General features: G+C 48.7%; 9 protein-coding genes across 9 annotated transcripts; 6 read left to right on the forward strand and 3 right to left on the reverse strand.

Annotated features, from left to right (window-relative positions):
- Positions 1-1345: 1345 nt before the first annotated feature.
- Positions 1346-2782, forward strand: PV06_10822 (uncharacterized protein; the record flags this gene model as incomplete). Its single annotated transcript, XM_016412409.1, has 1 exon — positions 1346-2782. The coding sequence occupies one exon, from the start codon at positions 1346-1348 to the stop codon at positions 2780-2782; it is 1437 nt and encodes a 478-aa protein (XP_016257134.1).
- Positions 2783-3322: 540 nt separating this feature from the next.
- On the reverse strand, positions 3323-4129 carry PV06_10823 (uncharacterized protein). The gene has a single exon (XM_016412410.1). The coding sequence runs from the start codon at positions 4005-4007 to the stop codon at positions 3408-3410; it is 600 nt and encodes a 199-aa protein (XP_016257135.1). The 5' UTR covers positions 4008-4129; the 3' UTR covers positions 3323-3407.
- A 1744-nt stretch (positions 4130-5873) lies between these two features.
- On the forward strand, positions 5874-8464 carry PV06_10824 (uncharacterized protein). Its single transcript, XM_016412411.1, has 3 exons — positions 5874-6376; positions 6429-6582; positions 6647-8464. The coding sequence occupies exons 1-3, from the start codon at positions 6279-6281 to the stop codon at positions 8000-8002; spliced, it is 1608 nt and encodes a 535-aa protein (XP_016257136.1). The 5' UTR covers positions 5874-6278; the 3' UTR covers positions 8003-8464.
- PV06_10825 (uncharacterized protein) lies at positions 8080-9618 on the reverse strand. Its single transcript, XM_016412412.1, has 3 exons — positions 9267-9618; positions 8919-9208; positions 8080-8857 (listed from the first exon to the last, which is right to left on the reverse strand). Exons 1-3 carry the CDS (start codon positions 9420-9422, stop codon positions 8425-8427), a joined length of 879 nt encoding a protein of 292 aa, XP_016257137.1. The 5' UTR covers positions 9423-9618; the 3' UTR covers positions 8080-8424.
- Positions 9619-10382: 764 nt separating this feature from the next.
- On the forward strand, positions 10383-10844 carry PV06_10826 (uncharacterized protein; the record flags this gene model as incomplete). Its single annotated transcript, XM_016412413.1, has 1 exon — positions 10383-10844. The coding sequence occupies one exon, from the start codon at positions 10383-10385 to the stop codon at positions 10842-10844; it is 462 nt and encodes a 153-aa protein (XP_016257138.1).
- A 731-nt stretch (positions 10845-11575) lies between these two features.
- PV06_10827 (uncharacterized protein) lies at positions 11576-13640 on the forward strand (the record flags this gene model as incomplete). Its single annotated transcript, XM_016412414.1, has 7 exons — positions 11576-12025; positions 12079-12163; positions 12216-12473; positions 12525-12652; positions 12710-13016; positions 13073-13463; positions 13523-13640. 7 exons carry the CDS (start codon positions 11576-11578, stop codon positions 13638-13640), a joined length of 1737 nt encoding a protein of 578 aa, XP_016257139.1.
- Positions 13641-17231: 3591 nt separating this feature from the next.
- PV06_10828 (uncharacterized protein) lies at positions 17232-18617 on the forward strand (the record flags this gene model as incomplete). Its single annotated transcript, XM_016412415.1, has 6 exons — positions 17232-17460; positions 17510-17619; positions 17671-17763; positions 17825-17898; positions 17952-18215; positions 18281-18617. 6 exons carry the CDS (start codon positions 17232-17234, stop codon positions 18615-18617), a joined length of 1107 nt encoding a protein of 368 aa, XP_016257140.1.
- PV06_10829 (uncharacterized protein) lies at positions 18144-21058 on the reverse strand. The gene is made up of 8 exons (XM_016412416.1): positions 20712-21058; positions 20523-20659; positions 20385-20467; positions 20218-20315; positions 19203-20164; positions 19037-19142; positions 18271-18987; positions 18144-18205 (listed from the first exon to the last, which is right to left on the reverse strand). Exons 1-7 carry the CDS (start codon positions 20947-20949, stop codon positions 18920-18922), a joined length of 1692 nt encoding a protein of 563 aa, XP_016257141.1. The 5' UTR covers positions 20950-21058; the 3' UTR covers positions 18144-18205; positions 18271-18919.
- Positions 21059-21288: 230 nt separating this feature from the next.
- Positions 21289-23322, forward strand: PV06_10830 (uncharacterized protein; the record flags this gene model as incomplete). The annotated part of the gene is made up of 4 exons (XM_016412417.1): positions 21289-21643; positions 21709-22202; positions 22265-22867; positions 22933-23322. The coding sequence occupies exons 1-4, from the start codon at positions 21322-21324 to the stop codon at positions 23320-23322; spliced, it is 1809 nt and encodes a 602-aa protein (XP_016257142.1). The 5' UTR covers positions 21289-21321.
- Between the last annotated feature and the right edge of the window lie 3311 nt (positions 23323-26633).

A 26633-nucleotide genomic window follows, 5' to 3' on the forward strand; every position in this document is an offset into this window, starting at 1 on the left:
TAGTTAACAACACGACGATCAATAGTATACATAAGATGCAGTGACCAGGACAGAAAAGACTCAAGATGATCAAGATATCAGACAGAAAAAGTGAGATTAGTTCACGTGTTAGATATTAAACTTCAGATAACATTGAAACATTTTCATCACACTGGGTAAGCGGAAAGAGAGCGCTTACTTTGGTATTGTATCCAACACAATACAATAATCGCAGTCCGCATGATATTCCTATACGGAGTATCATCCACGTTTCAGTACCTCAAGCTCGCTACACCGCTGCATAACCCATGTCCTTATTGTCCTTAATATTTGTACCCGGTTATGAGATAGCAGGAGTCTGGCAGTGAGGCTCTTCTGAGCATTCGGAAGCACGATCACACCCAAAATTCGTCAATCTTCGCGCCTTCGTCCACGTCGATCTTACGATGACTCAGAGTAGTACCCATCGATAAATGTCGGACTGAATTTAGGTCACCGACTGCCACAGAAATGGCTTGGAGAGTGTCAATTTGCTTCTGCTCATCGTGTTGCGTATATTGCTGCAACTTGAGATAGCTCTTTGTTGACTATCTGCATGTCGAGCGACCATGCTCATACAAATGGTGGCGTACATCAAAGGCGCCTTTCATCAAGCTTCCAATCATACGCAGGATGTTGGGTTTCAGCAGTGTCAAATACCGACGTCTTAGGTCATGGTAATCAAAGGCAACACTAACATCCGAGAATCTGAATTTTATCAAAAGACTTTGAGCCCGGCCCAAGAATTCTGCCATACTGTGTTATCACCGACACCGAGCTGGCCACACACTATACCTTAGTGGAGCATGACTACAGAGATGCGGATATTGCGGATCACTGAATACTATCTTGCAGACGGTAAACTAATCCTTGTCACCGGTAATCTCCCAGAAAGGTAGTGGTAATACAGCCAACATTCTATGCGTGAAAATAAACCATTGACGCTCCACCCTTCGCTTCGGTCATTAGACCGGGTATCGTGTGTATATCTGTGCCAGGAGACTCCACCATACCTAGCTACGCCATAGTAAAGACTAACTATACTAAGCGCCGACTTCTTGAGAGGGATTCTTTCACAGAAATTAACATTGTTTAATGCAGGAAACAGCTGAGCGGAGTGCATGAAGCACGGTGAACACGACCTATTCTTTGGCACAACTACCATTACACATATATTGACGAATCGAGTCGTTGACGAGCTTGTTTGATTTACCGTCGTGACTGTCACCGGACAAAAATCTGATATAGGGAAACTGTGTCGTGCAGTTCAGAGCGTCATTCATTCTTCAAATCCGTCGTGTGACGCTCAGATCGAACACCCTCAACAATGCAGCAAGAGCAGAACGAGAAGAATGTGGTGGATTTTGACGGACCGGACGATCCTTTGTATGCTCTCAACTGGAGCACCCGGAGAAAGGTCTATACGACAGTATTGTACGGTCTGACGACTATGACCGCGACGTGGGCCTCGAGCTGCATCTCGTCAGGGTTGCCAGGAGTCGCCTCGGGGTTTCACGTCTCCGTCGAAGTCGCGACTCTATCCATCACATTGTTCCTCTTTGGTTTTGGCATTGGGCCTCTCTTATGGGCTCCTTTGTCTGAAGTGTATGGCAGGAAAGTCGCCACTCTGCCAGCCTGCGTGGTAGCAATGTGCTTCAGTTTTGGGTCGGCCACAGCGAAGGATATCCAAACGTTGATGATCACACGCTTTTTTACCGGCTTCTTCTCAAGCGCGCCGGTAGCAAATACTGGAGGAGTCTTGGGTGAGATGTATTCTTCCAACAGCCGAGCTATCGCCATGGCGGGCTACTCGCTGGCGGTTGTCGGTGGGCCGGTCCTAGGTCCTATCGTGGGCTCGGCCCTCGTCGTTCAACCTTCGCTGAGTTGGAGGTGGACAGAATACATAACCGGAATCCTGTCGGCGATTGTTCTAGCCTTCGATTTCCTCTATATCCGAGAGACATATTCACCCGTCATTTTGCGCCGAAAGGCCATGAGACTGCGGTTGGAGAGTCGAAATTGGGCCCTGCACTCGAGGTCCGAAGAGTGGGATACCAGTTTTGCGGAGCTGATGCGCAAGTTCTTGATAAGACCGTTGGAGCTTCTCACGACACCGATCTGCTTTGCCGTGGCTTTGTATGCGAGCTTTTGCTATGGCATCCTGTATATGCAGCTCGGAGCCGTTCCCATAATATTCCACGATGGGCGAGGCTGGCCCCTGGTACGAAGTTCTTTGCCCTTTCTCAGTATTACGGTCGGGGCACTCCTCGGAGCGGCAGTGAACATCTACAATCAAACTAGGTACAACGTGCAAATCTCGCGCGTGGGCACAAAATGCCTTCCTGAAGCCCGGTTGCCCCCAATGATGGTCGGATCAGTCTTCTTCGCTGCCGGCAGCTTCATCACTTCATGGACGGCGGCGGGGAGATTTCCTTGGATTGCGCCGTGCATCGGCCTCACCTGCACTGGCTTCGGCTTCACCACCATATTCCAAGCCGCCATGAACTACTTGATCGACACGTTTCAGCCGTCTGACAGCGCTGCAAGTGCCGTTGCTGCCAACACTTTCATGCGAAGTTGTTTTGCCGGGTCGTTTCCTCTTGTTGTGCATCCAATGTATGACAACTTGGGTACACCTTGGGCGGGTAGCCTGGTTGGCTTCATTTCCATTGCCATGATTCCAATACCCTTTGTATTCTATCTCTTTGGAAAGAGAATCAGGTCTCGTGGGAAGTACTCAAGAAACGATGATGAGGAGGGATGAGTAACGGCGGTCCTGTTTCCACACCTACACAGTCCGAAATTCATTCAATGGCATGGAAATGGCATCGTCAGCAGCTGTTCATAAAGCTCTGATACAGGTACAGGCCGTCACGACAGCCATAGGAAATGGTTAGATCGATCGAGTAGGCTCGGGAAAACTTCAACGTACACCGACCATCGGGCAGTGTCATTAAGAGAAAGAGTATGGGACAGAGTAGTAGGACAATGTTACTACTAGCTACCCAGGGTCATAGAATGGCTGCTTAACGTAGCTCAGATCTTGCATGTAGGACACACTTTTCATCGATTTCGAACGAAGTGCGAGAAGAGACACCCCACTAAGAGTTTCAGCAATGTTGTCCGACCATGTAAGGGACAGTCCATACTGTATTTCTCTCATGCATGACCAGTTTCATTATTACATCTGCGAGTAATCTCGCAGTAAGGCTGAATCTGACATTGTGACGTATTTCATCTCTTATTTTGCGTCTCTTTCCCACGGCAGAAAGACGGACGACTCTAATACACTTAAACTCGACGACTCTTGAGTAGTAGAAATAAGCTTGATTCATGTTCTTTTGCTGAAATAGTCTTCGTGGCCAGATTACCGGTTGATTTGTGCATAATTATGGCCCCAGCATAACCTGATTAGCCTCCAAGACCTCTTTGACCATGGCTATGATGTTCAGATTCAAGCCAGCCTTTTCCCAATTATCCTTTTCAGCTTGACCGACCTCGAAAGAATTGGTCGGTATTGGCAGCGCTGGCATTGTAGGCGCCACCTTCATACGTAGGCCGGTGAGGATATCTCGCAAGTGGTTCGCGGCCTTTCCACCTCCTCTGACTCCGTAGCTAACAATGCCGGCCGACTTCCCCTTCCACTCGTGGAAAAGATAGTCCAAAGCATTCTTTAGGCCTGCCGGGACGCTCCAGTTGTACTGCGGCGTCACAAAGATGAAACAGTCGTACTGACTGACTAGCTTCGACCATTCTCGCGTGTGAGCGAAGGCGTAGTGAGAAGACGTGTCCTCCACGGGCAAATGGGATGGGACTTCGGGTTCCGTATCTGGAGGAAGCGAGATCCTACGAAGGTCGATTGTTTCAACACTGATTTGTTGCGCCAGGCAGGTTCCCGTAGATACTTCGTGGACGTGACTTGTAATGGCCGGGTTCAAGCGAGGCTCCCGGATACTGCTTGTCACGAGTGCTAGCCGTTTGGTTGACATCGCACTCGTTATTCGCCAACTTAAGAAGGTACTAAGAGAATGGCAATTCTTTGCTGGGCTAGAGTTTGTTCAGGAGGAAATTTTGACAGAGTGGGTGACTGAAATGGTCGTGAAAGTGCGCGATCTCGCCTTCGTCACCTGGTACGGGTGGGAGGAGAAGAAGTATCGTATGCCAAATATACTCTACTATTGCTTCTGTTGAGTCGGCTCTCGGTGTTTGAATTCGTCAGGAACGTCAAATGTTTTTCAAGGCTCGAGTTCCAATATTTCTAGATCGTATGGAGTTATTTTTGCCTTCTCTAGGCTCGAGTAATCGTATGTGGGCTGACGTTGGTCGTCGCATGCTACCGGAGTCGCAGTAAATGCGGCACCTGCGGGAATTGCGGTTCGTGGCACCCTCTACCATAACGGTGGACCAAGTCTTAGTGACACAGGGGCTAACTTGGGGGTTTACGAGTTATCAGGAGATCTGGGGAGTCCAGCCCCATCGCCTCTTCGACGCACTGCCGCTGAAAGCACTGGCAAACAACGATGGGCCGGCCGATCTCAATCCTCCTCTTCATTTCTTTCTGTTGCTCCCCAGCTTTGACTCGTTGGTACAATTCGTTCGAATCAGAGTCTATTCGGATAGTATGAACGCCCTCGCCTCCTGGAAGTTCTCGAAGTTGTCAACTTGTGTTTCCATCTTGTTGTTGTCCGGGTCGCGGTAGTAGACGTTCGTGGTGAGACTATGATTTACGCATATGTCGTGAAGGTAAACATGGGGAGGGTTAAGTATATGTTAGACGGCGCAGGACCTCCCGCGCGGCGTACGCAGCCGATACCCTCCCTATCTTTACAAATCGAGACCTAGTACTAGGCTCAGTAGCTCCTTCTGCAGCCCTTTTCAGACGCTCAGTCTTTACTCCTTAAGCCTATTTTACAGGCGCTTGTTTGAGGCAACTTATGACGCCTAGCATTCGCCTTCCTAGAATTGCATATCACGGTCAGAAAGGCCTGAACTAGAGGATGAATTCTTATTCCTTTTGAAGCAAACGGTGCCCTAGTTATCGTGATCAGACTCGACAATACATCATGTTAGACCCCTGACGATCAAATTGCCTGGTCGTTGCATTCCATCTAACAGTAGTGCCAAGATCATTTCGCTTCAAAGGTGCTCCAAGCCCGATTATCGAAAATCGCTAGTTCCAATATCTGCTGTATCTCTTCAAATACAATGCACAGAAGGTTCAAGTGAGGTTCTAGCGTGACGCCTAGGACCATTCCATGTCGTATCGGGCGGAATAAGGTTGATCTTCACCGTCATCCATGGGGCAAGTCGGGCCGATTTCAAAGCACAAAGCTCCATCAAGCTAGCCACCCGGCCTATAATAACGAGTGCAGGCCACACTTGCACACTAGAGAGCGTTCCGCAAGTGCAATCTGCAAGAGGCCAATCTTCGTGGCGGGCCAATCGTTCCAGAATCTCCAAACCTCCCTCCTCCTTCCTGGGTAGCGCGACGCTAGAAGCATCATGCATGTTTCTAGAAGCTGTGGATCCTTTACAAATGTACCCTCACTCCATCGCACTTGAGTGGCATAACCGTGATTTCCGTCACAACAGGCCCGGCATCGCCATGGTAGCTATCACACAATGCAGCTTGAATGGGGCATTGGCGGGCATGATATTCTGTTTCCACTACTCCAGCGTTACAACACAGTCCTGCAAGACAATAACTATGGCCCCGCGGGGTTTTGGCTTTTCCCTGTGAAGTTATGTGGAGTGATAGAGAATTAGCCAAGCAGTCAGGCCACTCCACTTCTCGCTCGGTTATTGCTGCGCTCCTTCATGCGCTCAAACACAGGATCCTCATTGATCCTCGTTGTCACCTTTCCGTTGAGAAAGCTGGCAACTGACAATATCAGTCGGTGCAGGAGGTCGACCAGGACCATTGTCCAAGACCTGGTCAGTATGGAGCATTCCGCTTGCGCATACCTTTTACATCTTGGAATAAAAGATTCGAAAGTCAAATCATCACATCGTCGCAGCTCGGAGACGTTTTGAGGTCCGAACGAGGTGCAACACATGCTTAGCATGGGTCTCACCACCCTCGCAGACTGGCAGATTGAGCCGACCTGCTGCCCTCTGTCAAAGTCATCAGTCCGAAGTAAGGCGCGACAAGGTATAAGAGCACCAGCCATCCCACCAGACACAATGTCACTGAAAAAATCACAACACTCAGTTCTCACTAACAACAACAACCAAGCAACTCATTCCAATAGTCTGTAGACATGGGCTTCTTTTTCAACAAGCCCGACGATGTCGCAGGGTCGGCGACCACTGCTATCCTCGTTGGTGCATTCGTGGCCTTTGGTGGTGTGCTATTCGGGTGAGGCCACATTGGAAAATTAATGTCATTTCTTTAGGCTAACATTGTCAAGATATGACACAGGCACCATCGGAGGTATCCTTGCCATGAAGTACTGGAGAAAACTCTTCTCGACCGGCTACATCAATCCCGGAGACAATTTTCCAGATGTCACAGCCTCACAGACTTCCGAGATTGTCTCGATTCTCTCTGCAGGCACTTTCTTTGTGAGTTCCGCAACACAAACAATCCTCACTCAGGGGGGATGCCACTAACATCGACCCACCGTAGGGCGCACTTTTTTCGGCCCCACTGGCTGATATCATCGGTCGTCGATGGGCCATGATTTTCAATTCCGGAGTGTTCACCCTGGGCGTTGTTCTTCAGACGGCTGCAACTGCAATACCCATGTTCGTAGCGGGGAGATTCTTCGCTGGACTTGGAGTCGGTCTCCTTAGTGCCACGATTCCTTTATACCAATCCGAGACGCTACCCAGGTGGATTAGAGGTACAATCGTCGGCTGCTATCAGTGGGCCATCACTTTTGGTCTGTTGCTCGCCGCAATCGTCTTGAATGCCACCAAGAATCACAACAACACCGGTTGTTACCGAATTCCTGTTGCCGTCCAATTCGCCTTCGCCATCATCATGGTCATTGGGATGATCGTACTCCCCGAGACCCCGCGCTTCCTCATCAAAAAGGGAGATCTTGAAGCCGCGGCGCGATCTCTGGGTCGGCTCCGCAAACTGCCTGTCGATCATCCTGAACTTCGCGAAGAGCTTGCCGAAATTGTCGCAAACCACAACTACGAGATGTCCATTGGCAGTGCGTCATACCTGGAGCTCATCAGGAATCCCAGTATTCGAAAGCGACTTTTCACCGGTGCCTCGCTCCAGGCGCTTCAGCAGCTGACTGGTGTAAACTTCATCTTTTACTACGGTACCTCATATTTTACCCACTCCGGGATCAAGAACCCATTCGTCATCAGTATGATCACCAGTGTGGTCAATGTCGTGGGCACCGCACCTGGGCTGCTTCTGGTCGAGAAGTGGGGTCGCCGTCCTCTTCTACTGGCCGGTGCAATCGGCATGAGCGTCTGCCAGCTCATTGTCGCGAGTGTTGGCACGGCCTTGCCAGACAACCAAACCGCCAGCAAGGCGCTCATTGCCTTTGTCTGCTTCTACATCGTCTTCTTCGCCTCCACATGGGGACCTTGTGCGTGGGTGGTCACAGGCGAGATCTTCCCACTCAAGGCCCGAGCAAAGGGACTCAGTATCACCACTGCCTCCAACTGGCTTCTCAACTGGGCCATCGCCTATGCCACTCCCTACCTCGTCAACGACGGGCCAGGCAATGCCAACTTGGGGTCAAAGGTCTTTTTCATCTGGGCTGCCTTTTGCTGCGTCTGTGTCGCCTTTGTCTACTTCTTCATCTACGAGACAAAGGGCCTATCGCTCGAGCAGGTGGACGAGCTCTATGCCAAGGTAGACAAGGCTTGGGAGTCAAAAGGTTTTGTTCCAACCGTGCACTTTGCCGAATTGGAATCGGCCATCGCACAAGATGGACGCAAGAAAAGCCTGGCTGACCTGGAGCAAGACGTCACTCACAAGCGTGCGTCAATGGTTGAATATTTGGGAGAGAAATAATTGCTTAGATATCTATCATGGCATGCTTATCATTGCGTGGCGGGAAGTGAATCTACAAAGGCAGAGGAGAGGAGAGGAAAGGGATGATCTGTGCAGACTTGGTCCATACAGAGAGATGGAATTAGGCCTCAAAGGGATGGTACAGTGGTATATATATTCATTCCTCTGAGAAGACATTCGTTTTTGTGCAGGCCAATGACCCGAGGCATTGTGGCAAAAGCGAAGGCCAGGGCCGGGGAACTGAAGTCTCCTTGACGGGGCCTTTCCCGGTGGAGCAATAGACGGCTTTTCCCTTGAGGTTCATTTGGTTTACATGTTCCAATGATTCATGATTACATGGGCTCGCAGCCATCGCAGGCCCCGGTCATTTTCATGCCGAAGAGGAACTCAAGCTTGTGTTGTCGCAAAACACTAATTCTCGCCTAAACCATCGAGTCTCTCCCTAGAGCTAGTGTCTGTTCCGAGGTTTCTACGCAAAGCTCAATATGTCCAGCATTCTTCAGCTCAAAGCTTGGACGTGCTCCCTCCTTCTGCGGAGAAAAGTTTACATCGGGAGGAAAGATGGTCCGGTGTTGGGCAATCCTGTCAAGCGCAGTTTTGAAATCGTCGAGGATGATGGTATCTGTGAAGCATTTAAAGACGAAGGAGAACTTCCAAAATGGGTTGATCGCGCCGGTCTTGAGAACAGACGTGACTGACAGAATGTCGACGACAATGAATATCACACTTAGGCTCATGCTGAGGAGTAGGATCCCAAAGCGGGGTGAGACCCTGATCAGCTGGACAAAGCCAAAGCCGTAAGTGTGTTTGATGTTCCAGAAGAGGTTGAGCGTGGTGAAGATCCACCAGGGATCGCTTCGAGTTGTCGACGTAAGTATTTGAACGACACATAGGAAGCTAAAACAAAAGTTCTTACCGGAAGAGTGCTTCGTAAGGCCGCGTCTTGATGAAAAGATGTCCATTCAGGTCATTAAAGTATGTAAAGTTGGCATAGATTTCGAGAATCCAGTATCCTTGGGCCACGATGACGGTGCCGATGTACATTCGGCTTGTCAAGGTGCTCAGGAACGGCTTGTTCTTGATCCACGCAATAATGTTGTGCAAGGTCCAGGAAGCGATGAGCACGGCGGCGGTGGAAGACAGGTACCAACCAAATACCGGTGGATTGAAGAAGATGAAAAATCCGTTGGGAATAGCCAGAGCAAGCTTTTTACGAGTAAGCAAGGTCGATTAACACAAGCCTGTGTGCTAGAGAGGGGCGCACCTCGAGCAAAACCAATTTATGCAGCAGCACCCCGGCGCGCATGTTGGCGGTGGTGATCAAGGCCATGACCACCAGAGATCCTACCATCATACCTTGGGACCATGCCTCCAGAGTCAGTGCCTCGGGCTTCGAGGGCTTTCCTGATCCATCCGACATGGAAGGGTGAGCAGACTTTGAACGGATCGTTTCAGAGGTCGAATCGCTGGAAATGTACTTAATCTTGGCCAAACGGTGCTCTGTGGCATATCGGAGCGAGCAAAAGTGATAGGCAGCCCGTGGCAAGGTGCTATGAGGAGGCGACGAGTATTTAAGCAGAGCGCTGAGGCAGCTCGCAGCAACTAGCACGTCCTTGTTCACTCTTTGACCACAGGGATGTGGGCTAGCATGGTGCACCTGGGGTTGCAATGGGGTGAACGCTCAACCTGTTCACGCCAGGCCTTCTGGGACGTCGCACGGGTTCAGAGTGGGCCATGTGCGTTCCCTACTGTAAGCTGCCGAGCTGCGAGTAGACTCATTGTGCACAAGCGTCAGGTACTCGGTGGTGAGATCCTGACGTGGTTCGACAGCGCTAGTTGGGGCGGCGATTAAGGTTGGTACGGCTTCTGCGACTACGGACTGGCCACTGCTGCTAGCAAAAACAGTTAAAACTAGCGACTGAACTTGACGGGAATGATGAGGCTGTACGAGCTCGTTCTTCGTATCTGATATTGTTGGGCTTTTTATTTTTGAGATCCGCCCACTCATTGGTAATCGTTGCACGAACGAGGACCCCTTTCAGCTAGCACTGCCACATCACAAAGCATCAGCATACTTTCCACCAGTCACCAGGAACTCGTATGCTGTGATTATACTGATCATCGCAAACACACTATGAGCGCAAACGACCAATCACCTGACCGGGCACGGCGATCCTTTGTTAGTGGTCAAAACCAATCGAGGCCGATAAATTCCATTAATAGTATAATATAATATCATCAGTACGGAAAATCCGACGAGTCTCGGTGCGTCACTTTGCGCCAAGAATGATTTCTAATCAAGCACCAACATCCCATGCAGCAAATCTCACATATATAACTCTCACCCTTTCCCCTGGGTTATCAATTGGGAACAATCAAGATGGCTTCTCCCGTCAAAGTCTTGCACGCACCCCACACGGGCATCACAGTCCGCTCGTTGGAACGCGCCACTCATCTTTTCCACAACATTCTCAACCTTCCCGTGCAGCGAACAGCTCGTCTGTCACCCCCCATCTCTACGATAACGGGCCACTCCCAGGTCGAAATTGATATTGCTATCATTGAACTCCCTGGGGGTCATTGTGTTGAGCTGCTCGAATACTCTTTGCCAGTGGAAGAGAAGCAAGTAGAGATGAAGCCTATGAGCTGGGAAGTGGGAAGCTGGCATCTCTGTTTGACGGTGCAAAGTCTGGATGACACTGTGAAGGCGCTAACGGAGTATGATTCTAGCTGGACGACTATGGCCGCACCGCAGCTGTTGGAGAAAGGCCCAAATGCCGGTCGGAGACTGGTCTACCTAAGGAACAAGGAAGATGGATTGATCTTGGAACTTTTTGAGTAACACTTTCCGAAAGTGATCAATCCAGTCCGGATAGATCTCTCACAGCCTGCACTTAATTCAACCCCAATTCGATGCTCATGAAATTCATCCTCTATGGAATGCCAACGTTACAATATCGAAGTCTGAAATCAACTTCTCAATCATCATCATCATCACGATATATAATCAGATCATCCTCGTCTTGCTCTTCACCGTCCTCCTCGTCTGCATTCCTTTCAAAATGATCATCTTAATCATCACCCATACTCACATCCCCCCTCTCTGAAGGCGAGCGCGTACAGAGATATGCACGCGGTACAGAGCCATTGCTTTTCGGTCTTCATTAGTGTGGATGGTGTCATATCAAAAGCTCGCACGCAAGATTTAAGCCTCAGAAGCATCCTTAAGCTCCATCCTCCTAAGAACATATGTGGACTATCATGAAAAGGTCAACAAGAGTGTTACATGTAAGATTTATTGCTATCAATCTCGGTGACAGTTGAGATCCGCTCTATGTACCATTATGATGAGTCAGAGATCTCGTAGGGGTGAATTTTCGGTCCTGAAATTGACGCAAATTAGGGCATTTATCACGATTTCTGCAAGAATCCAAACTAGAATGCGCAAGGCAAATTTCTGATCTCGCCGATTGGCTGGGAAGAAGACTACACTGAGACCATGTGGCATCCAGGTGCGATTGTGGGCGGGTTGGATTCTCGATGAAGCTTCAAATGTGGTTATAAGTATCTGTGATGATTTTTGTTCTTGTGTTCTTGTCCTTGTTCTGTTCATATACGCATCTACTCACGTATTACCTTGACAGCCCGTTCGAGATGACTAACTCCATTACTTGCACCTCAACAGAAGGACCATATCATTATGCCGACAAAGGAGCGTATACATTCGGAGCAACTGAAGCACCTAAATCTCCCTCTGATATGCATCCGCCTGCCCATGATGTTTCGGGTGACATCCTTGACGACGGTCTCCGAAGAGGCTTGAAGGGAAGGCACTTTGTCATCATAGCTCTGGGAAGTATTATCGGACCTGGGACGTTTTGGGGCCTAGGATATGCCATTTTTCTGTCTGGGCCTCTTGGTGCACTTCTCGGATTCAGCATTGTGGGTGTATCCGTGTGGTTCCTCATGCAGAGTGTCGGTGAAATTACCACTCTGTTTCCGATTCATGGAGGATTTGTTGAGGTAAATGTTCCCTTCACAGATATCAAGTCATATCAAAGCTAATGTGGAAAAAGCATGCCGGCCGCTTTGTAGACCCGGCATTGAGCTTCGCCATGTCTTGGTTGTACTACTTCATGTGGAGTGTCTTTCTTGCTTCAGGTTAGCGCAAAAACTCTCAACACGCGTTTCAGAGCCATCTAACTCTGGAAAGATTGGAACTCTGCGGTACTAACCTTACGCTTCTGGGTCTCGGATGAAACATTTCCCTCTTACGCCTGGGCGCTCATTTTCTGGGCAGTGTTTTCCGTTCTCACAATGCTCGGTGTCCGAGTGTACGGCGAAATTGAGTACTATTTTGGAATGTTCAAGTTTGGATCCCTAGTTCTTTTGTTTATTTTATCTATTGTCGCCAATGTCGGAGGATTTGGTGGTGACTATATTGGGTTTCGATACTGGAAGAAACCCACAGGTATGAACCCAGCGAAACACGAATCACCATACCCACTCTGACACTAAGTAGGACCAATTATTCACGGTATTGATGGGTTCGGGCAAGTCTTTGTACTCGCTGCGGCGTACTACGTTGGCACCGAGATCATCTCCCTAGCCGGAGGAGAGTCAAGGAACCCTAAGAGAGATATTCCCAGGGTCCGTGGATCTTCCTTTCATTCATGGTCCCCGAAAGCAGCTACTAAAAGGCCACAGGCTATCAATTCCATCGTTTACCGCATCCTGGTAGTCTATGTCGGAATGCCGTTCTTTCAAGGGTTAATTTGTCCTTCTGATTCACCCGATTTACTTAATGCGTCGTCTAAGACCGCCTCATCCCCATTCACGATTGGCTTTGTTGCTGCTGGATGGAAATCAGCTGGTCATCTTGTCAACGCATTGATCTTAGTGGCCTTCGTCTCAGCAGCGAATGGGGTGGTGTATGTGCAGTCACGCACAATATATTCTCTCGCATTAACGAAGAGGGCTCCAAAGGTTTTTGCAAAAACTACATCTCGTGGGGGTAGGGATCTTCAAGAGTATTTCGGCGCTTTGTTATAAGTCACTAACAGATTACAGTTCCTTATGTTGCCATTCTCACCTCCAATCTCTGGGGTTTTCTCTGCCTCATGAATCGGAAGCTGAGCGCCGGCCAAGTATTTAGCTATATGACAAGTGTGGGCGGCACAGCTGCATACATTTCTTGGGCGTCCATCACGCTCACACATCTGTGGCTTCGCGCCGCCGCACAGAAGCAAGAAGTCTCCATCAACACATTTCCTTACAAGGCATGGGGGAGCATTTGGATATACCGTGCCAACTTTGTCTTTTATGTCTTTCTGCTTCTTGTTCAGGGATATACAGTTTTCAAGGACCCCTTCGACTGGAAAAACTTCATCGCATGCTACATCACCATCCCGACTTTTGTGATCTTATTTGTGGGATACAAGTTGTACTTCAAAATGCGTTGGTGAGTGCTCCGAATCTGACCCATACTCTCTAGAATGCTAACCATGCCTGCAACAATAGGATTCCGTTAAACAAGGTTGACTTCTCTGATCGAAGAGAGTGGGTGGCAGCTGTCTCGGAGGCAAAGAGTGATTGTCGATCTTGGAAGCGTAGAATTTGGGACTTATTCAAGGACTAAGGCTTATTGGATTAAGAGGTCTTTGCTCTTATTGAGGAAAGATGATATGCACAATACTCAATCTGCTATTATGTTTGGCCGACCCAGCAGAGCTAACCAAGAGTTGTCACGCAATATCACGCAATTTCTGCATTAACATGGCAAATCATTACTTCTTGTGCCATCAGTCTCGCACCAAGGCCTGATTCCTATCATTCACACTGTCTATTCATCCTTTCAGCTTATCAGCACCAGGGGAGCATGCTTTTGACCTAAGGAATGTCAAGAGTTCCACAAGGTTGTCCTACTACAAGACCAAGACTTATGGGGTAGGTTGCTACTCACCTTCTGGCAATAAACAAATAATTCACGTTAATGTCGTGCGAGGTTATCTTGTGCCGGGCTCAAATGTTGCAATTGTAGCCAAGATATGCGATTGAGAGCCGTCACCAATGTTATTGAGAGTTGACATAGCCACCACCGGAGTAAGTAGAACATTAACACATATATCACTGGCCTCTATTCCCAATACTCGCACTCTGGTGTATTGCATTACTCTCATCTCCTTCCTTCTGTCAAAATGGCAACAGTCCTTGTCAAGTCAACTCCATCCCCAAGGACTGAGGTCATTGTCAGCAATGAATCCTTAATTGGTCCGCCGTCGGGTCCTGAGATCAAAATTTCTACAGAAGTGATACGGAGTCTGAATCTAGGCGAGCCTCACGAAGAAAAGAAGTTTTGGTGGCAAAGACGGCGCGGCTATGACGCTGACACTGTTGCAACACAGCCTTCAGTCTTCGATGACCCCGGTTCTGCCAAATATTATCTCCCTCGGCCCGATTGGGAAAACATCCATCGGTTTGATCCTTCCGCAAGATGGACTTGGAGGGAAGAGTATAGCGTGCTCCGAAAAATAGATTTGAGGATCATGATTTTTGCCTGCGTCATGTTCATGGCACTCGAGCTGGATAGGGCCAACATCAATCAAGCGCTGACTGACAACTTTCTGCCGGAGCTCCACATGAACACAAATGGTTTGAACTCTGCTGGCACCTCACATGTCCTGCTAACACGGCTGACAACGAGCAGACTATAACTGGGGCAACTCTGTTTTTAAGCTGTCCTTTCTCTGTGCGGAGCTGCCTTCTCAACTGGTATCGAAATGGATAGGGCCAGATCGATGGATTCCGACCCAGATGATTCTGTGGTCGATTGTTGCCAGTGCTCAATTCTGGCTATCTGGACGATCTAGTTTCTTGGTATGCAGGTGTCTCTTAGGCCTTTTACAAGGAGGATTCATTCCAGACGTGAGTGCTCCGACCAGTCTACTATGAAGCTGCTGACTCCGGGAAGATGATCCTTTACCTGTCCTACTTCTATAAGCATGGCGAGCTCTCCCTTCGTCTTGGCTTCTGGTGGACTGCCATGTCGATTGCTGACATCATCGCCGGCTTCTTGGGCTTCGGATTGCTCCATCTCCGAGGACACCTTGGTTACGCCGGTTGGAGATGGCTATTCCTTGTTGAGGTATTTTGTGATCCCTCTGTTTGCGTTCCTGGTCAGCTAAGTGATGTGAAGGGACTCTTCACACTTGTAATAGGGCTCATTGCCTTTGTCTTGATGCCACCAGGCCCTTGTCAAACGGCGAATTGGGCAAGGGGAAAGAGGGGTTGGTTTACATCACGGTAATGAAAGACTCAAGGCGCGTTTCAAGGATACACGCTGACGAGAGCCCAGCGAGGAGACTATAATGGTCAACAGAGTCATTCGTGAAGATCCAAGCAAAAGTTCAATGCACAATAGACAGCCAATCACTCCCAGGTTACTATGGGACAGTGTTTCCGACTACGATCTCTGGCCCGTTTATCTGCTTGGTCTAAACTTCCAGACACCCATGAGTAAGTCGTTTCGCCTTCAATTGGTCACGATCGTACTCATACAGTATAGCCACCCCGACACAATACTTGACCTTGACATTGAGGGGCCTCGGATTCAATACATTCATGACAAATCTACTGTCGATTCCAAACTATGTCGGTCATATCATCACCATGTTGACTTTCACATACCTTTCCGAGATTGTAAATCAGCTTTGGATATTTGGTCTGCTTGCTCAACTGTGGGCCCTGCCGTTTCTGTCATACATTTACGCCGTTGATATCAACTCGATCAACAAGTGGGCAGCATTTGGCATCATGACAACTCTGCTCGCTTATCCCAGCGTCCACGCAATCCAAGTGGGGTGGAGCTCCCGAAATTCAAATTCAGTCAGGTCCAGGACTGTAAGCGCAGCACTGTACAATATGGCATGTCAGTCTTCTGGCATCATCGCCAGCAACATCTACCGCCAAGGTGAGAATTTGCCCTGTTTAATCCCCTGAAAGGCTTGTTGACAGAGTCTTGCAGACGACAGACCTCGTTATCGTCGTGGAAATCGGACACTTGTTTCCCTCTGTGTTCTGAATGTATTTTTGTATATCTTTGCGAAGGTGTACTATACATTGCGCAATCGACACCGCGACCGAGTTTGGAATAGTATGACCGAAGAGCAACGTACGGAATACCTGGCTACAACCACCGATAAGGGTAACAAACGATTGGATTTCCGTTTTGCATCGTAGGCATTGGGTGTGATAGACACGCCTTGAATCTGCCAAAATCTGCCTTTAGTCAATTCGTAGAAAGCAAGGTATGGTCGCGTAGGCAGGATCTTGTCAGCGGCAATGACACTGTATACGTCGTGTTGGAAGATTCGAAGGTTGATAAATAGACATGATAGATGCAAAGCTCCGACTGAGTGTTCGAAGTTCATTTCTTGGGCGGTAAAGAAAGTTGATCCGATGTACCTCGTCATGCTGGCTCATACGTAAGCTTGTCTCCTCACCTACCACTGCTACTCCTGCCTGTTTCCCTCGTCTTCTAGATCCCCCGCCCCGTAAAAGCAATGGCAGTGGATCTTTTGCTGCTTGAGACAAGAAGACTCTGCGAAAAGATCACTATTCCCGCTGTTGGACTCGATACGAATCGTGCAATAATGAAGGATACTGAGACGACATGCATGAACAACCGGACTCGAGTCATAAATTCCGAGTATTGGCTATAGATTCTATAGAGTCTACGCATCTTAGCCTTAGTTCCCAAACGACATTGCGCAATGCGCGTGATGAAGGTGTGCTTGTGGTTGGCAGTGAAGTCTAGGCGCGTGTCTGTGGACCTCAAAAACTTGTGAAAAGCAGCTTGTAAATGGTTAGATTATCGTCCAGGCTTTGTCGATGCATCCTATGTGAACTGTAGAATTAGTCAGTCGGGCTCAAAAGAAGCATGTCGTGCTTGAAGGTCGAATGATAACATCCAGGGAGAGCCAATAGATGCCACCGCAGATGAGCAAGAGAGCAGCACGATTATGCATTCTGTACTACCGAGATAGCGGAACTTGACAACTCGGAACAACGGCATGACTGGTATCACGCAGTGACTGATCACAAAACGGTCTATAAGACAGTTGTCGATCGAGACGCAACATGGGACTCTGAACCTTCATATACGCAGTTGAAGCCGTAAGTGTCCCGCGAAGCACGATCTCTTCCATCTCGATAATCCTTCTCAAGAAATATGGCGCCTCCAGCTGCGGATATTGATCTTATCTCAAGCCAGCCTGGCACTCTTCCCGTCCCCGTCGACAAGGGAGCAAGTCCAAGTCTAAATTCCTTGAATTATTCTGGCTCTCTTGACGCATACAAGTCTTTTGAGGTCACCAATATCATCGGCAGGGAGTACCCAGAGCTCCAACTCAGCGAGATCTTACATGATGACAACAAGATCCGCGACTTGGCCATAACTGGTTCGTGTATTCTACCTTGCGTACGAATTTAAATGGTGACCGGTCCCAGTCTCTCAGCGAGGCGTAGTCTTCTTCCGCAACCAGGACCTTAATATCGACGATCAAAAGATACTTGGTCAAAAGCTGGGAGAGCTTACTGGAAAGCCTGCAACATCAAAGGTATGTTACAATAGCAACTATTAGACCTGATGTTGCTAACAAGTGAGTCAGCTTCATCGTCACGCGCTTTCAAACAGCAAACGAGGCATTGCAGTTGATGAAAATGGGAAGCTCGATGATGAAGTCTCTGTCATCTCCTCGGAGGTATGTGGTTCTCGGGAGTCCGTCCAATCTCATCACTCTTTTGTGCTAACCTGGAATGCAGCAAAACCGTAAGTTCTACAAGGATCGGTTCTCGGCAGAGTCCAAGAAACTAGCCAGTGAAGGATGGCACGCCGAGTAGGTCTCTCGACAGAATTGTATTGCCAACACATGCTCACACAGAGGAACAGTATCACATTCGAACGGATCCCCTCAGACTATGCGATCCTCAAGATCATCAACAAGCCTGAGGATGCCGGTGGTGACACCTTATGGGCCTCAGGCTATGAACTGTATGACCGGCTATCGCCGGCCTTCCAAAAGCTTGCTGATTCCTTGACTGCTACCCATCATCAGCCAGCCTTCAACGAAGTCGCGAAGAAGTTTGGAGAAGAACTTATTGACCAAGACCGTGGAGCTCCGGAAAATACTGGGCTTGACTTCACTGCTTCACAGTAAGAATTAGGATATCCTGCAGTCTCTGGAACGGTGGCTTGAAGCTAATCTGACCTTCATTCAGTCCTGTAGTCCGCACCAATCCAGTCACAGGTTGGAAGAGTCTTTTCGGAGCGGGTCATCAAATTGCGGCTGGTTGGATTGATAATGTCACACCTAGAGAAAGCGAGATTCTGAAGGAGTACTTCTTGCAGTTGATAACTGAGAATCATGATTTGCAGGTACGCTTCCGATGGAACGAGAATGACCTGGCGATCTGGGACAACCGCTCCGTTTTCCACACGGCAACGAACGATTATACCGGCAAACGCCAGGGGAATCGCGTTGTGTCGTTGGGAGAGAAGCCTTACTTTGATCCCAATTCGGTCTCGCGTCGCGAGGCACTTCATGCCGTGGCCTAGCGCAGTCACGAGACGGCCACTCCAGCATGATGTTGGGAGGCGAACTCCAAAAGAATACGACCTGGTTGATATGCAGGTATCAGACATATAGACTGACATCCCACTATTGTAAAGCCACCCTTCATGCCTGGCTACTACACTCACCCCAAATGGAAATTTCTGAGCATTAGCTGTTCGTCTTCCCGATTGACTATACCACCGTACGACCACCTATGTAAGAGCAAATAATGCTGTGAGCTGAAATTGAAGATCACAAAGGTTCTCTGGAGTCAGAGTGGATGTTTAGTTTGGCAGACCCGAACTTATATCTTGCGGGCTCTGATAGTGAACCCTAGCATCAATCCCACCACTGCAAACCCCAACGAGATACCTATTCCGAATTAGCGTTAATAAATCTAGCAGACGTTGATTATTCTTGCCATATGCTGCCGTCAAGCTATCGAAATAGTCCCGGAGGACCGTCTTTTTGATATAATCGGGAAACTGCCAGATGAGTTCGATATTGGAGGTAACTTTCGTGATTATCTATTCTACTATTAGCATATGATACAACGTGGATAAGGTCCGGCATTAGCGTAATCCTACCTGAGCTTTATTTTCCACTCCACTCAGGTCCCGTTCAAGGCTCGCTTTGAGGTGTGGCTGCAGAACAGCGGTAGCCCCTTGGATACCCACCAGCATGAAGATGTTCTGCGTCAGATACAAACAAGTTCCAGCAATAGCGATCTCAGATTGGTCCAGGCTCGCCGCCAGATGGACGAAGCTGGTCGACTGAAGAACGCCAGAGCCAAACCCACCAAGGAGAAAATAACTCAATTCAACCCAGTGGGTCGTGCCATGCCATCGAAGCAGAATCAATAGATAGCCAACTGATGCTGCTGTACTTGCGGAAACGGTCAGGCCTTTGTAGCGGCCAGTTGCTTGGATGACATAACCAGAGATCAAACCACCTACTGCGTTACCGACCACGGCCGGTACAAGTCGCAACCCTGCAGCAGAGACAGAGAGTCCGGCAAGCTGAAAATATATTGGTACGAGGTAGAACATTGAAAATTGTGCTGCAATTTGAGCTCCAGCCACCAAGTATGATGTGAGGACTGCTCTTTTCGCCAGCAACCCCAATGGCAGGATTGGTTCGGCGACAAGGGAGTATTCGATCGCAATAAAACCGGCTGAGAGCACTACGAAGGACAATCCTGATGCCAGTTGGTACTGCCACGACGCTCCGTTTGTGCTTGTCTGTAGTAGGAGTAGGAATGAGCAGATAGAGCCGGCCAATGTGATGGCGCCAAATCCGTCAACTCTTCCAAATTTCTGGGAGAAAGACTGGCTGACTTGATTTCCAGTTTGGTTAGTCTTATGGGGAAGTTTCCATAGAATAAGAAGTAGTCCGATAAGGGTGAGTGGACATTGTCCATAGAAGGACCATCTCCAGCCGACAGTCTCAGTGAGCCATCCACCGACAGGGCCGCCCAGAGAGCGACCCGAAGTGGCAGCAACGTTGACATAGCTTCTCCATGTAGCGACATCGCGGACAGGAACCATATCTGGCCTTATAAGTGAAATGCATGGGGACACAGCTCAGTATCTTGCTTCTTACCCGCTATGATGACAGACACGAGTGCTGTCATTCCTGCTCCCCCAACTCCCGATATGGCTCGGCCCGCGAGCACATGCCAATACTTTTTTCCAATGCCACTGTATAAGTTCAGCGGTGTCAGATTACTTTTCAGCATGCCAGGACCGTAGGGTGCCGCCGGAGCATACCAGAGAAAGCATCCCGCTGTAAAGAAAATATACGCGGCGACCAAGTTTACCTTGCGACCGAAGATATCGCTTAATTTACCATACTGATAGCAGACAGAAATTAGCCACCGGTGGCTCCTGGATGGAAAGACTACTTACGAGCGGTTGACTCGCACAGACGCCCAATGCGAAACTCATGATCAACCATGATGCTTTGTTGAGTTGGTCAAATTCCGAAGAGATGTACTGACTTGAAGCGACGACGAGCGACCCATCGGCATTTGCGACAAAAACGCCTTCAAAATGAGTACGCATTCATACGGAGGACGAGATGGAGGTTTTACTCACCAAGGAGAGACACAGGAACCACGGTCCAAATTGCAATCGTCGACGACGGCTCTTCCGTGGCAGGATAGTCTTCGTGATAAGGTGGAAGATTTGCGGAAGAGAGTCGACGGATCGACTGACTATGGTATTCCTCGTCGTATACTGATTCATGGTCAACCACCGAGGATTCCTCAGGTAGTGATTCAGTATCCGACCGAAGCAAGCGGCTCCTTTCGTTGGGTAGTTTCACGGCCGACATTCTCTCCTCTGTCTTGCATCCAACCTCCAAGCAGACGGATGTCACGATCTTTGCACAATCCTCCGTACATTACAAATTTTCGTCCATGAGGTTCGTCAAGCTCGTCATTTTGGCTCGGCTGCACTTCATTGGCGGGAGATAATAGATGTCTTGATGATGCCAACTGTTTGGGGGATTACGTGATTATGAAGAACCCGTAAAGTCAACGCTAACTCCATCCGGGTGACAGGTGGTTATAATTCGGCCAGCCACCAGAATCTGGTTGAACCCTCGGTAGATTTAGGGTACATAAGGCGATATCTCTCTGCTACAGGAATCAAATAAGCAAGCTCTTTGGTACATGCCCCTGCATGCCGGGCCTTCACATTCAAGATGTTGCAAGCTTCTCTCATCGCTACCATCTGTTATGGCCTCGGATGTCTCGCAACTTCGGCTTCCGATGCACAGCTAAAGCTTCAGGGCATGGGCAGATCAAATACTAAGCCCAACATTGTTTTTATCTTAACAGATGATCAGGATGTACGATTAGACTCCTTGGCATACTTGCCCAATCTTCAACGACACTTAATTCGGCATGGTACGGTCTTTGAGCGACATTATTGCACGGTCGCATTGTGCTGCCCTTCGCGGGTCAATTTGTGGACTGGAAAGGCTGCTCACAACACCAATGTCACAGATGTGAACCCACCGTATGGTGAGTCTTTGTACATCTTGCTTGGATTTGCTCTGTCTCCTAGAAGCATGCTGATCATCTCAAAGGTGGATATCCCAAATTCATCAGTCAGGGATTCAACGAAGCCTGGGTGCCTGTTTGGCTGCAGGAGGCCGGTTATAACACCTATTATACGGGAAAATTGTTCAATGCTCACACAGTCAGCAACTATGACTCTCCTTTCCCAGCTGGGTTCACTGGCTCTGATTTCCTTCTTGATCCTCACACTTACGAGTACCTAAACGCCACAACCCAAAGAGATCGAGAGCCTCCGGTCAGCCATGACGGAGAATATTCTACAGACGTCATAGCGAATAAAGCTTATGGTTTCCTTGATGATGCCGTTGCAGCGCGCAAGCCATTTTTTTTGACCATAGCACCCATTGCTCCGCATAGTAATCTCAAAATCATAGAGTCCTCGGTGGGAGAACGCATAAACGAGCACTCAATTCTTACCTCCCCTCCAGTCCCGGCTGATCGACACAAACATCTATTCAATGACACCAGAGTTCCACGGACTCTCAACTTCAATCCTGACAAAGTTCGTTGACCCATATGACTCTGCCCAGCAATGTCACTGTTTTGGCACTAACAGTCACCTAGGAAAGCGGGGTGTCATGGATCTCACATTTGCCCAGACAGAATCAAGAAAATATAGACTTCAACGACGACTTCTATCGCAATAGGCTACGTGCACTACAGGCTGTTGACGATATTATCGATGGAGTCATCACCCGACTATCAGAGCATGGCATCCTTGACGATACGTACATTTTCTACTCAAGCGACAACGGCTATCATATCGGACAGCACAGGCTTCAACCGGGAAAAGAATGCGGATTCGAAGAGGATATCAACGTTCCACTGATCGTTCGGGGACCAAACGTGCCGAAAGGAAAAATCAGCGGCGTCGTGACGTCCCACACTGATTTAGCACCGACCTTCCTGTCCTTAGCTGGAGCCGGATCCCGTACCGACTTTGATGGTGCCGCCATTCCGCTCACGGAACGGGCGTTGGACGAAGCTAGATATTCCAGACATGAACACGTCAACGTGGAATACTGGGGGTTCGCCCTGGCCGAGGGCAACTACGGGCGATCGATGTTTTGGAACAACACGTATAAAGGGTTGAGATTGATTGGGGAAGGATACAACTTTTATTACGCTGTCTGGTGCAGTGGCGAGCACGAGCTTTATGATCTCAACGTATGAAACCTTGCGCACTAACCGTTCTGTCGAAACCAATTTGTCGATACTAACAAAGCCAACAGGATGACCCTCATGAGCTAAACAACCTGTACACCACGAACCATTCGCGACCATATCACTTTGACTCGGCGGGGAATGCCAACAAAGGACCGGTGAAGCTGTCCAGTCTATTATCACGGCTGGATGCGCTAGTACTGGTGCTAAAGACATGCAAGGCACGTGCATGTACGCATCCGTGGGAAGTCCTGCATCCATCGGGGGATGTCCAAGATATGTACCACGCACTCGATGCACGCTTTGACAATTTTTATGAGGTGCAGCAGGCGAAGGTGAGTTTTTCAAGGTGTGAAAAGGGCTACATTTTGGAAAGTGAGGGTCCTTCCGATATCAAGACCTATTCTTTCGAGGAAATTGGTGCCAGAGGTGGCAGCCAATGGAGTGAGCTCGTCTGAAATTGAAAGACCCGCTTGCTCATAGACCTTGTTCTGCTGCCGACATCTTAGACCCTATTGTCTTGAACAATTTGCAAAAGCACTTGATTGTTCTCGGTGAGAAATGGCAGCAGGGTCTGAATGACACCATAGCAGTACTCGAATTATGAATATTTGAAACACAACTTCTCGATCAATCATCATCGGATGTATCATCAGAAAGCTCATCCTCATCCTCGTCTTCTTCGTCATCGTCCTCCTCGTCCGCATTCCTTTCAAAAGGGTCGTCTTCATCATCTTCCATACTTATATCCCCCCATTCCTCCCAACGTTGAATCAATTTGCTGGGCAGTCCAAGCACATATTTGTCGACTCTCTTTGTCTTCAGAATGATTTGACTACCTCTTAAATATGCTCGACGAAAGGTTTCCCACAACCCAGTGTCCAATCGCGGATGCGGAAAATAGGGGTCGTTCCCCGTCACAGCCACAAAATACTTCTGAACAATACCTCCCTCATTCAATTCGACTTGTGTAGCCTTATCGAAGTCTAGCATCCACATTTGGATCTCTCTTTGACTAAAATCATCAACAGTCGAGACTGGAGGAGGCATTCGCCGGTTGTCAGGGTGGTAACTACTAAGTACCGGAGTTGTTGACGTCCCGATCACAAACTCAACGTCTTGTGTGTCAATTTGAGCCTCCCAGTGTAAAATTGCTAGCCCAAGGGCCATTTCTTCTGCAAGCCTGTCCATATCAAGCTTGAGTTGTTGGGCTCGGTCAAGGTAGAGTGGAAAGTTTCGTAGGGTGTCGGAGCTATCGTATAACTCAGAGGCGGGTGCGTTCTGACCAAAGTATAGACGAACGAGACAATCCTTATTGTTGATATTGCCCAACACTTGTTGCTGTGTGGACTGGTCCGGACTAAAGTACGTCTGTACAATAGCCTCTCTCATCTCTTTGGTGATAGGCAAAATTCGGTCGAGATGAAAAGCGGCGGCCTTGGTACGATCTCCCTCCGGAAATAATGAGATCATTGTTTCCCACCATGGGGATTCCGGACTGTTGAAGAATCGTGCAAGAGGAGAGCGTGGAACTTCGCGGTTGGGAAAGTCGGCTTGGAAAAGGAACAAACATTTGATGTGGGAATTATACGCCAAGTTTGTGAGGTTAAAGTCGTTCCAGATCGACGAAACATCAGAGCCTCTTTTGATTGCGTATGATGTTCCTGGAATCTCGAAAATACTGCCACAGCTTCCTCGTCCAATATCCCGGAAGGTGACGTGTGTGCCTGAGGGGGGGAAGCGAGCCAACTCCGTTCGCGGGCCAAAACTCGACGCCGTCGAAACAGCCGTTCCAGTGGACAATGTTCGTTGCAGGGTCACTTCAGGGCTCGTACCAAGCAAGTCTTCCACGCGAAGTGAACGTTGAATGCGCTGTGATAGCGTGGGCGCCCTACTCTCGTTTGAAGGTTCTTTCGGCATCGTTACGACTTATTCTTGTACCGAAGAAAGCTATCGTGAGGAAATAAAGCGATCTTGTTCAGCAACCAAGAACCGCTTTTCGAAAATCGAGTCTGGGCTGTTGTATGTATTTATATTGGAAGGCTGAATAACATCACAAAGATTCCTCCCACAATAATAGTGAATGAGTCACGCGTCAGAATGATGCCTTTTCCATGGATCAAATGTTAAGTCTTATCTTGGTTGATAACGCGTGATGCAGGCAGCCTTGGCCCACAACAAAGTTTGTTGATATTATGATCCATATGAAACAAAAGCTTCTCAGGTTCTATAAAATCTTGGTGCTGATCGAGAGTCTACCTGCACTTACCGTGACCTACTCGCATTCATGATTTTGGTGTACCCTTGGGATGCAACGGCGACCCATTCGAATGAGACCTTGCTCAATAATACTGCATCGGTAAATGTTCGCGCCTCACATGCCGGCGAGACTTCTTCAATTATGATCTGATGTCTAAACTGTCGGCCCCTCGTCCTTACACTCTAGATGTTCAAGAGTTGGGGACACGACACTCTGGTTTCTGAATCTTTGCAGAGTATGTATGGAGCTTCTGGCAGCCACCTACATAACAGGATGTTTGCCTGTATCGAATTTTGGGATTGACCGAACAGAAGAAAAACTAGATAGGTGGTGTAGCTGCGAAGTGGAAATATGGTGGAGTGGCATCGAAGGGTAATGGCATGGGGGGAGCAGGTTCAGGCGATCCATCGAAATCTCATCACCTTGACACAGTGTGCTTTGTGCTCGACAAAATACCAGACGTACACTCTGCTGGAGCTTTGGGATTTGCCCCTCTCTTCGTCGTCAATGTCTCGCTTCCCCAAGTTCAGACAGCCAGAACAGTATCCACGCCGTTGTGTGGAGCATCATCCGACTCGTGCACTTTCGTAATTCTAGGGTGATCATATGTTGCCACTGCTACTTCAAAACTTTCGGTACTGCTGCTAGGCATAAAACACCTCATGAGAGCACACTGATGACTATTTTGAGTCCCTCAATTGCGTACATCGCACATTCTCTTTTGGAATTGCCATTCTCGTCTTAGGTGGGCCAGCTCAACCAGTGACTGATAGAGAATGCTCGTCAACGCTGATGGCTGATACAGATTCGGACAAGGCAGGATGTCACAAAGGACCGTGGAGCGTGGACCACTGTACTGACCATAGATGACTTGCAGTCTCTTCTCCGGATTATCCATGTGGAAAAGCTAGGACTGTGGAAAATCATTTGGCGGAGGCCAAGATCAAGTTCTGGTGGGGTTTCGAACCAGTCTAGTCCGGTTTTCCTCTCATTGCTCCGGAGTCCGTACCCGAGAATTGTGGAAATCGGCTAGGTCCCCCTCGACCTGTGTCGGGCCTGACCCGAAATTCCACATGTCTCCCACACCACGTCGTCGTGTGTCGTTCTCCCACAGTTTCGTCTCTCCAGAAGCCAACAACTTGCACTCAATCTCTTGTGGACGTTGCCACTTTCTCGGCTTGCTATTGGCAAGTCCACCACTGACGGAACTCCCCCGCCCCCCGCGTCTTGAACTTTGACTCCCACGGGGAACGATAGCAGCGCAAAGTGAGACTAGGCTGGTTCGACCAATCGACCTGTTTGAGGTCTGGATTTCGAACACGATTCTCGATTTCCTTTCCTCTGAGATTGATACTTTTTTGCTGGGCATATTTCTATCTCCAGTTCAAGCCTTGTTGTCAAAGTCCACCAAGTGGAAGGGATTGAGAACCCAGCAAACATCCCTTACCCCAAATTATAGCCTTTCTGATCCAAAGAAGAATCGACAGCTCCTTGTCTTCTTATAGTGAC

Source organism: Exophiala oligosperma, assembly GCF_000835515.1.
Source record: "Exophiala oligosperma strain CBS 72588 unplaced genomic scaffold supercont1.16, whole genome shotgun sequence".
NCBI lineage: Eukaryota > Fungi > Ascomycota > Eurotiomycetes > Chaetothyriales > Herpotrichiellaceae > Exophiala > Exophiala oligosperma.